The following is an 11691-nucleotide window of genomic DNA, read 5'->3' as shown; positions in this document are numbered from 1 at the left end:
ACGCGTCCAGGTCTCTTGTAACGGATCACAGACATGTGGCATTGTATCGAACACTCGACCGGCTGACAACACCGCTGTACACGACGTGGAAAAACCAGACGTCGACAGTGTCATTAACGTGTTTGACAAGGACACACGGGATACTTGAAGCATCTTCAAAACGCATGGGCGCAGATATGCACTTCATAAAATTGTGCTGAGGTTGACAGGGACATTTTTATGACGTGCTGCGGCTACCGTTAGTCATTGTGCAGGTGGCCGGTCCTCGATTAGAGAGAGAGAGAGAGAGAGAGGGGGGGGTATTTAGTGCCCTCCAGTCAAGGTGTTTAATGTTTTATTGCCTTCGTTTCATGCATATGTGATATTAGAGACGAAATACTTAAAAATCACTTGAAGGGGCTGCATTTAATATTACACAACGAGACCTTCATTCTTACAATATGCACTCAACAGTATGCACTCAACCAGAAAAGTTGTTATTTGAAGTTGTCTAACAACTGGCTGTCTAACTAATGGGAGGACACAACTACATCTAGTCCTTAATATCACACAGACAGTAGATGATGCACCCGACTTTAAAGTTATAAAATATATTTTAATATTATGATATTTGTTCCATAATCCCCGTAAAGATCCGGGTTTCAATTGGTCTTCAGCAACCCATGCGTGTCGTAGGAGGCGACTAACGGGATCGGGATCGACTTGGATGATGTCTGTCATTGTATCCCAATTGCGTAGATCGATGCTCATGTGTCAATCACTGGATTGTCTGATCTAGATTCGATTATTTACAGACCAATGTCATATAGCCACTTGCGACAACCATAGGTTGCTGGGGACCCATTTTAACCGGAGTCCTCACGGGGTGAACTGCAATTCATGAATATTTTCATGAATCATGAACACATTATCCGCTTCACCACAGCTGAACTCGAACGTTTCAAAGAAACAATTCCATGATGAAGATATATGGCATCTCCCTGAACACAAGTCACCATACTTCACTGCGAGTCTCGGCTATAAGCTTATACCGTCATTGTTACTTAACCTATTGTTGCCCAGATGTGTGATTTGATACCACTCAAATTTAAAACTACTCATTATAATTGACCCCGGGAGCGAGACACAGAAAACTAACTAGTGATTTTCGCACCTGATGAAATCTACATTGTGTGTAATTAGTGAACAATACGATACATTACCTGCCACTTAGATATCAATTAAGTGGCAGGGGTGTGGAATCAGCTGAGAGTAGATTGTTGTGGGGTGGTGACACGTTGTGTACCTGGCGGTCTACACAGTGCTGCACCTCGCCACAAGCTGGAGGATATATTACCTAGAACACATTCACCTACAACTTGCCATCAACCACCACAATGGAGAACTGCAACACTGTAGCCGATTGCCAAGTTGGTTTAGCAAGATGCCATATGACATGCCTCCAGGAAGGGCAGAATGAATAACAGTGGCATAAACTACAGCAATATGAGGTTATAATTAAGACAATGACATTGTATGCATTTTTGCTAAACTATACACCCATGCAAAAATATACATCATCGTATGTTTAATGGTGGCTAAAAATGAAACAAACACAAAATGGTTATTCGATGGTGATATATTTGATGCGAGTGTCATAGTTGCGTTTTGGACCTTAACTTTGCAGTGTTTGGGCGACTGTTTTCAGTCTAGTAACGTTTTGATAACGTTTGTAATTTTTTTTGGCAAATCCAAATTTCAAGTGTATACTTTCTTTTGCCCGTCAGTTTCTATCTACATGGGGACAAAAGAGAAAATGTAAGCGTGCTGCGCAAAACATTATGCGATAAAGACTTATAGGAGGTAGGGATTGAGGTACGAAATTGTGGGAGACGACACCTCACCCCTGGTGTATTTATAGATTATGGGTGTTTGATAGTAAAAAGGCATACACTCATTAATTAATGCAAAACTTCAGGATCACGTGAGGGGGCACGGGTGGCCCAGTCGTCTAAGGCGCCGCGACTCACTGTGTAGAGCTGCACCCCTTGGGCACGCCAGAAACCTATGATTGTGGGTCCGGTCCGCCCGATTATGTTTCTAAGTTTGTCAGCACCATACCCGTGCTCGTGGGTTTCACCAAAGTGGTAAACGTCTGAGACCTGCATCATTTCGGACTTTCCTCCCACATTAAATTGACACGTAGCGATATAACTGGAATACTGTTAAAAGCGGTGTTAAACGCAACTCACTCATGATCACGTGAGCAACGTTTGTGTGTGAAACCAGCACAAGCTTGAAGCGTTCGTTAAATCTCAAACAGTCAAATGCATGGGTACGTGCATTCCCTTAGGAATTCGGGAAAAGCATGAATCCGTAGTTGTCCAGAGGCTACGCTTCATGCAACCAATATTTACCCAGAATATATATACCCTCTTGCTCTTTCTGTCAGAATGCGACGTCCTCAGACGTTGGAGGCATCACATGGCTATACAGATAGAAAGGCAGTTCTTATTTTACCACTGACACAGAAATCTAAAAAAAACCGTTGTGACTATGTGACTTTAAGAATTAGGCTTTATGGGGGTAAAACTAGGACTGGTCGGCTTGGAGTCAGTATACTGACTGAGTGGGGTATTTATGGTATCTCAGTGGGCTGGCATTAGCCACACAAACACACACACGTACATGCACGTCGCTATATAAGTACAATAATCTTGGACGCGACGCTAAACCCCATTTCACATCACGACCTCAGAGCAGTGTGTTTGTGGCAGGAGAAGGAATTCATAGTAAACTGAGTTTTTATCCTTTATTTTCTTTTAAGAGACAAGGAAGTATTATGTTGTGTCGGGATTATCAGGTGAGTACTGTGATAACACGCAGTCCTCGGGGACTCTCGGGGAGAAGATCTGGTCCTCAGAACCCACGAGGTACAACGAGTAGCTTGCTGAATGTCATCATGTATTCAAGTGCATTGCATAGTATTCACGTTCACCTAAATGCGAAGTCCAAGTGGGAAATATCATATCCCTGAGAAATAATTGAAATCTACATCCCTCCTAAAAATGCCAAGGCGATAAAATAACTGACGTGGGTGTTGGAGTGTTTACGAAGTGATAGCTTATTGTTATTAAGGTTATAACAATTTGATTTGCTTGTGTAATGTGATTTCACGAGACTTTACAGTTTAAGGAAGCACGTGAATCACGATAACTCCATGCACGAGCAGTTTCATGTAATCCGCGTGCATTCCACTGTAATGTATTACACTAATATGTCAGGTTTAATTACAGATGCGTGTCACGTGCATCAAATCTTGCTAATTTCAATACCAAGTTTTAGTTTGGGATACAGTGGGACGTTTGTCCTCGTGCACTGGACCGTGTAATGTTGGGCTGTCTTTAAGTCAGGATTTGACCCAATCTCCTATTTTTTACCTTTCCATGTCAAATTCAGATTTATCACAATATTGTGTTAATTGGCCTTAGTAGATAATCCCCTGGACAAACGTTGTTCTTAGCCTCTGCAACAGCTTTCTGGCGGGAGTGTTTGCTTACTCAAGTATCAAGGTGAAGTACAAATATGTTTCCCTCACCACCAAGCTAAACCCGGAAATACATTTAGGACGATGGTATCGGATATTCCATTAATCATGTTTAAAGTTTTCTACGAAAGATTTAGTTTCACTTGAAGCTCCCGAAAATACCTTTAGCAGTATTTGGTTTGTACAAGGATACACCCCTACCCCCACCCCCACCCCCACCCCCACCCCCTTCCTCCTGCAACTGCACGCGGGAAGTTATTTAACTTGTCATGTAATAATACAATATTAAATCGATTTTCAACATTTTTTGTGAACTTAATTTTAAAATAAGTAATATTCCTTTTTACAAGTTTTATTTTTCAATGATATTGAATAACGTCGTTGATTTAATCTAATTTGGTAAAACTCATAAAATAATATCTATAAAATTACAACGTAATCCAGTTATGAAAACATGTATGCCCCGCCCCTTCGTTCCTATTGGCTAGCTGTTTGCTACCCTGAGCTGTGATTGGTTTGAGGGCTGGGTGACATACGTCAATCAAAGCTTGTGCGAACGCAGTGTTTATACAGAGAAGGGAGCGTCGTGTGTATATAGTTTGACCAGCTGAGCGGGCTGCACGCGGAGGTCAGTGTCTGCATACACTACACTGTACAGTGACGCGTCGACGACACACTTCACTCACGGATATATAAGTGTGTTTCTATTACTCTGACCTACCCCAGTCTTCAGCATGGAGGCATTCATCTACCTGGGTTTACCTGTCTTGCTAATTGTGTTCTTTCCTGGGACATTATCACAGAAGCTCTGTAGTCAGTGTGACTGTACAATCAGGTAAGTTATTGATTGAACTTGAGTATACATGTACTTATCTGCGAAATGGTTACTTTGCATTGTTTTACGTTTAGATATTTGCGACATGTTCACTTATATGCATACCCTTATATCCAACAGGAAAAGTGGAGTAGATCTGCCACGTACACATGAACTGAGATGAAACAATTCTCATGTTAACCTACAGAATGTTCCTAATTCTTAAAGCGTTGGTTGATTTGTGGTCATATCGTATGGATGTGAATTTAGGAAATGTAGTGATTTACCCGAGTTTATCACCTGTGTGTCGGTATGCCAGGTGTATCACGCGCTGACACAACGCTCTTGTCCACACACAGGTCGAATTCTCGCAATGACAAACTTTCAGCCCTCGATATCGACCACCATTACCTGTTCAGTTATAGCACTGGTTTCGTCAAGGCCAGTGGTTGTATCGTGTGTAGGGTCACTGACGTTTGTATGTTTACGCAGAGGACCTGCACGGTCCCTTGTTTTGACCTGCACGGCCCCTCGTTTTGACCTGCAGACACCTGTGTGTCAGAACCGTTATGATAAGGAGAGCAGAGACCCGAGGGGAGGGGTGGCGGAGGAGCATTTGTGAGGGTGGACTGGTATCTTAGCATCTCATGAGTAACAACGATATATATATATATATAATTCTGAAACTTATCAGAACACCAATGGAGATTTCGTTATATTGGGTATACTGTGCGATTATACGGACGCTTCATGTAATTCCCTCTGTGGATGATCACGAAATTTGAGATGTTTTTACATATATAATTTGGTGGATGTATAGCAATGTCATAACATGTATTGTTTTACATTCTTCGTGCTTCGGCAACAGCATGAGTGTTCTCTTGCCCTTCGGTAATGTCACGTTCTCACTCTGGTGGAGTCACTGGCCTCCAAACAAATCGGTGCAGGATGAGGGGAAGTTATGGCAACAGACGCCCATTATTTACCTTGACGCTATTAGCTGCACGTTGATCACATAATATTGACACGGCGAGGGCTATCTCTCGTGTCCAATGTCAACAGCTAGTGCACTGTGCACTCCCAGTCATGTATGCTGTGGGGGGGGGGGGGGGGGGGGGGGGGGGGGGCGTAATGGTGTTAGCGCTCCTTCCTCGTCGTGATATTGGAGTAATATTGCAACGGCGTAAATTCATTCTCACTCAGTATCTTCTAAACTGGTTCATTGAAGGTTAAAGCTGTAATACAGTGTTCATATCTATAGGGTACTGGCGTTCCAGTGTTAATGACAGTGTATCTGGACCCGTTTGTGTACATGTTGTAAAAAGGCGATCGTGCGATCACTCTGATATACACACGTGGTCTTTTTGCTTCGTCATCGTGTTATCATCTTGTACCAGGTGTATTTGGTCGCCACTAGCCGTCTTATCACATTGTCCAGGTGTAGACATCACAATTACACTTGACGCAGCTCTTGACTTGTAAACTCCCCAGTCCCATGTACAGACACGGGTTTACACACAGATAACACTGACAACTGCATACAATCACCACAGAGATACGGGTATAATCTACACTCACAAACCCACAAGCAATCAACGTAAACCACCAATACGCTAACCTTGAGACGACACGACAATAATGTGTTCTTACATCTACAGATGCGCTGGGTATAGCTTCGATTACTACATACACAATGTAGATGCATTTATTTTGTTGATGTACATTGCATAATTATGTATATTTTCTTTCAGTGACCCCGATGGCGGTGATAGGGCTATCCTGAACGTCAAGCCTCGATGTGAGGAGGGTCGTGTCACGTGGCTTAATGCTTATGGTGCTGTTCGCATGGAGCTGGCAGCACCCACTGCAGGTGATGTGCGATTCTGTATCCGGGTACAGAGTGACAACGTTAACACGGTTGTATCCCAAGAAACGGTTGCCAAAATTCCTGGAAATTACAGACTAAAAATTCTCGATGACGTTGAAGTTCGGTTATCACCCTTGTTTACAACGCGAGGTCAAGGCAAGGAGTACTGTATATCTGGTTCCGATCCAGTGCACCTGTACTTAGAAACAGAACGTAGTGACGAAGATGTTGGTGTGGCGAGAGTCAAAGTTCACTACAACGTTGAGACAATAGCCAGCAGTCTTCGCTACAGCCCAATGGAAGGTGAGAATGTATGCCTTATGATTTGTAAAGTCACTATGTATTTCAAAAGAAAGAAGATCCTGGGTAGAATAGGTCTTCAGCAACCTCAACATACCGTAAGAGGCGACTATGCTTGTCGTAAGAGGCGACTAACAGGATCAGGTGGTATTGCTCGGTGATGTGGTTGAAACATGTCATCGTATCCCAATTGCGTGGCTCGATGCTCATGACATCAATCACTGGATTGTCTGGTCCAGACACGAATGTTTACAGAACACTGTCATATGGCTGGAATATTTGTAAAAATCAACAAACAAATAAATAGGTCTTAATCGGAAGAGAGTGTTAATAGTCGGGGAAGCTGTGCGGACGTAGGAGAACACGAGTGTTTGCTGTTGGGTGAAGCACCAGACTCTCTTGTCTGCAGCAGCATATCACTATCAGAACCGGGTACTTTCTTTCAACGACAAAAATACATTACTGCCGGAATGTTAGCCTCACGTGCGAATCTATCACCTGGCTGTTTGTTATGAGCCTCTTAACGGGATGATGCTCATCGCCGACTGTCGCCGCAACCATTTCCTTCTCGGTTATTCTCGCGTGACTGCCATCAATCATATGACATACGCAGTAACGACCATCAACTCGCTAACAGCCATTGTTTAGACTTCCTGCAAACCATTATATATGTAAGATAACCCCAAAATGGTGAATGTCTTGTACTAAGGTTTGTTTTAACTGCCCCCAATGGTCGCTTACAGCAGTATTGTTCATTAACTGTCACTAACGATCACATTATTGTGACACGTGAACCTGGAATACATTGTCACATTGTGAACTATTGCCTATATACCTAGCCTTTGTGATACGCGACCCAGCGTGTTGATAGCACGTGTCCAATATGTATTGTACGTCATACGTCATGCTTTTGTTGGTTGGCGTTTTTGAACTACACGCTCCTGTGTTGTATCTCAAACAAATCGATCACATAAATATGCAGATCGATTGCTATGCACGAAATGGAAATATTTAAGTACCTGCTCAAAAAAATGTTTTTGTTTTAAATTACTTTTTACCTCGCTGTAGCACACATCTGCTATTTTGGCAGAAGGTCGAACTTGGACCTCGATCAACTCGGAACAATTTGCAGGTTTAGGGGTCGTGTTATGTATCCTTGAACCGTTTAACGAAACTAATAATTTCCCCACTTTTTTGTTCTTCAGAGTGTCGCCCGTGCAGTGATGCCGAGCTGCTCAAAGCTTACTGTTCCAGCGATTTTGGTAAGGACTTAATGCTTCATTCTGAGAAGAAACTACCGACAACATAACGACATACAATATTATTAAGCGTAGAAACCATTCTAGGGTTTGAATTTAGTTTATGATCTCAGGTTCTCAGAGTTTTTATTCTCGTCCTAAAAGAAATACCATAATTGCAGCCCCTCACAATTTCAACCTTCTCTGCCATGGGTTTGATTAGTGACAGACCTTTGGCTTGACCTTGTCATGATTTATAGACTGAGGCCGATTACTTGTGTGGACATCAGTACCCTGATAATCTGTGCTGACCCAGTCGTAAGGCCACATACAGGTGCGACGCGGCGACTTCAAAGCTGGATCTGATTAGAGGAGCTAGCCAAATCTGGGCATTCCATTGTTGCCCGGATGTAGAAGTCATAGGTCTCGGAGAATTCCAACAGCTACATCCTAAGATGATGCGGACATTTGATGTTGAAAGGTTCAGATGCCGTATGAGCGGTCCTAATCGCGTGTTAATGACTTGTACGTGACCGACAAAGGCTGAGGTATTTGTATTTTGTGTACCCGATATAACAAGAACACTACACACTTCTCTTTGTCAAATATCAGCATTTCGTCTTTCTTCTATTGCAGTTGCCATAGGAACAATCGATGACATAAACCATAATGACGACATCAGTCACATCCAGGTGTCTGTGACTAAGATGATATCCCAGAGAGAGGCTATCTTCCAGAAGCCAGCAGTTGGATGGACCCGTCCCCACGAACTGAAGGGTGTGGTTCACGCCCCCGTCATGTGCGGCATCAGACACGGGGAGGGGGAGTTCTTGTTCACAGGCCGCGTTCGTCTTGGTCGACCAGTGTTACAGTGTGCCCCGCGCTATGAACAGTGGAAGAGTGTTCTCGAGATGGCGCTGAACAACGAATTAATGGAATGTTCATATGGTTGAGGTGCTGTGAACGGTCGAGGTCAATCCTTCCCGATGAGTAATGCAGATTGCCGTTACACTCTGCAGGGATACGTCACCCAAGGCTACGTCAATCCCTACCGATGAGCGTTCAGATTGCTGTCAAACTCTGCACAGATACGTCAGCCAAGGCTATGTCAATCCTCATCGATGAGCTACGCAGATTGCCGTCGCACTCTGCACTGACATGTCACTCAAGGTCACCAGTCAGGCCGATCAGTGCTTGGCGGTTAGTGCGGATCCAGTACTATACTGAGATTATGTAGTTTGGTCATGATCAAGACGAGGCGATACTAACGTAGACTGAACAAATCCCACAACGAAGCGACTCAGTCCTTTCGAGACCGATGGTTAGATTCAGAATTACAGCCCGACCGTGCGCCTACACCGGCCTATAGATGCCCAGAAGTGGCAAGCATTAACCGTACGTAGTGGACATGTTGGCCACACATGGCCTAGTGTCCACCAGACTACAAGACGAAGATCACACCAATGAATGCACCTATTACCCGGAATCTGTTCACGGAGATGAAATGTGAACACATTGATGTCACACGGGGACACCTTGAGAGATGTTGATTTCTCATGCTATAGCACTATCCTATAGCTATATCGTACGTAAAATGTTTATTTTTGATTTATGTCTACACGAATTTGTTTTGTTTTATACTGTGATTAAATTAATAACTACAAATATGTGTTGAGTCTTGAGTTCCAGTTGCCTCCTTGATGATATGAAGAACATTGTGTTTGTTAAAACCGAGGACTACAAATACGACTTCATGTGGTTGACATAGCATATATGGTGTACTCTCTCAACTAGTTCTGTGTCAACCGTATTTATTTCTTTTTTCATAGTGGAGAATGTTTATTTCCTTCCGGACGAATATGTAAAATCACATTTCCGGTTCCGATTTTTTTTACGCAAAATGTTGACCCGTGAAGATCCGGGTTTGAATAGGTCTTCAGCAACCCATGCTTGCCGTGAAAGGTGACTTTGCTTGTCGTAAGAGGCGACTAACAGGATTGGGTGGTCAGGCTCGCTGACTTGGTTGATGCATGTCATCGTATCCCAATTGCGTGGATCGATGCTCATGACATCAGTCACTGGATTGTCTGGTCCAGACACGAATGTTTACAGAACGCTGTCATATGGCTGGAATATTGCTGAGTGCGACGTAAAACAAGAAACCCAACAAACACACAAATATGTCAATCGGGTTAAGCTGTGCGCACGGAGGTGTGTGTGTGTGGGGGGGGGGGGGGGGGGGCAATAACGGGCATCAAATATCGCCAATGGGACCAGGGTTGACGAGCAAAGGGGAGTTACCGCCACTACCTCGGGAAGTACCACACTAGCGAATCCCACATACCCTCTAAATAGACCCCGTAGCACATGCTTCAACCACTGCACTAACCCATCGCCCAGGTGAGGTTGTCACATATAGGTGAGCTACAGTGCCTTGACGCCATTTTTCTATCCAGGGTTCAACTTTCATCACAAATGATGTTTGTTTTTTTTAACGCCGCACTCAGCAATATTCCAGCCATGGCGGCGGTCTATAAATAATCGAGTCTGGACCAGACAATCACTGATTGACATCATGAACATCGATCCACGCAGTTGAGATACGATGACATGCATCAACGAAGTCAGCGAGCCAGACCACCCGATCCCGTTAGTCGCCTTTTACGACAAGCATAGTAGCCTTACGGCAAGCATGGGTTGTTATAGACCTATTCTAACCCGGGTCTTCACGGGTCTCATCGATGACGTAACGTATCTTTTAAAGTAAGACGGTGAACGGTGTATAGTTGTATGAGTGCCCTCACGTCATCACTGTGCTGGATTCTCGCGCAGCAGCAACAGACACCCGGTACATCTCTAAATGTGTAACTTGTGTCTACATGTCTACTAACAGGCATCTGCACATTACCGACCCAGTGTGTGTGGGAAGTGTGCATGTCGCTATGGGTAGTTTGTCCGCTCACCCGGCAGTGTATTATATGCGCATATACTCGTGTATATTGTGTGTGTTCACCGGGAACTGTATTATATGTACATGTCGCCAGACGCTGTCACTGCAGTTCTCTGTTCCCACGGTGTGTATGGCAGAAGGGAGGGGGCGGCGGGAGGGGGGACGACTAGCTCGTGACATAACGCTCTCGGTTAAATGGTTTGTGTCATCTTTATGGGGCTATGTTCACGTTACAAGATTTCCTATACTTGCCCATCATGAACATGAAACACACCCACCCGCGGTATTCAACCAGGGGAATCCAGGTGTTTAAATAGCTCTATCGCTGGGATTATTTCAACTTAGAAACATACATCTATCAATTTAGGTTATAATTTCTGTTGAAAGGCTTATTTCGTAGGGACACAGAACCGATCAGCAGCACATTTGAGTAGAGATAGCAAAGATAATAAGAACTAACGACAATTTTTTTATTAAGCAATTAAAACATATTTTTATCCTAGACATCTCGGTGCCTTTTATATAAGCATTACAAATTTGGAACGCGAAACTGGTGCGAGGACATTCCTTGGTGTATAAATGAATAACTACACTAGTGTTGATCTATGGCCATGCCTGAGTTGTTCTTTACCACCTTTACGATGTGTTTGTTCGTGTCAAAAAATACCACATTATCTCTACAGCGCTCATAGGACAGTAAATGGCAATGATCTCTTTGAAAAGGGAGAATAACAAGCAGCGATGTCCTGTTAATCTCGCTGGTGATGAGATACATACGGTGTTGTGTGTTGTTCGCGACGCCCGATATCATAAAGACCTGTCATAATGACGGCCCATCCCTGACAGGAGCGCCACCTGGTGGGACGGAGGATGTAATGTACATTAGGAGGTACTTCTGACCCACTCGACTCGGAGAAGGCCCGGAGCGTGACCGTCCTGGCGTTGTCGACACTGTAAAAGTGTGATATATGTCAGCATCACAAACTTCTCAAGAAG

The 11691-nt window shown here is 43.8% G+C and overlaps 1 protein-coding gene across 1 annotated transcript; it reads left to right on the top strand.

Annotated features, from left to right (window-relative positions):
- Positions 1-4109: 4109 nt before the first annotated feature.
- Positions 4110-9361, top strand: LOC139469231 (meteorin-like protein). The gene is made up of 4 exons (XM_071251370.1): positions 4110-4361; positions 6092-6510; positions 7713-7769; positions 8382-9361. Exons 1-4 carry the CDS (start codon positions 4261-4263, stop codon positions 8696-8698), a joined length of 894 nt encoding a protein of 297 aa, XP_071107471.1. The 5' UTR covers positions 4110-4260; the 3' UTR covers positions 8699-9361.
- Positions 9362-11691: the final 2330 nt, after the last annotated feature.

Source organism: Haliotis cracherodii, unplaced genomic scaffold (assembly GCF_022045235.1).
Source record: "Haliotis cracherodii isolate W230 unplaced genomic scaffold, xgHalCrac1.p SCAF_2, whole genome shotgun sequence".
NCBI classification, from domain to species: domain Eukaryota; kingdom Metazoa; phylum Mollusca; class Gastropoda; order Lepetellida; family Haliotidae; genus Haliotis; species Haliotis cracherodii.
Note: the sequence above shows the minus strand (reverse complement) of the source record. Positions and strands in the feature narration are given on the sequence as shown.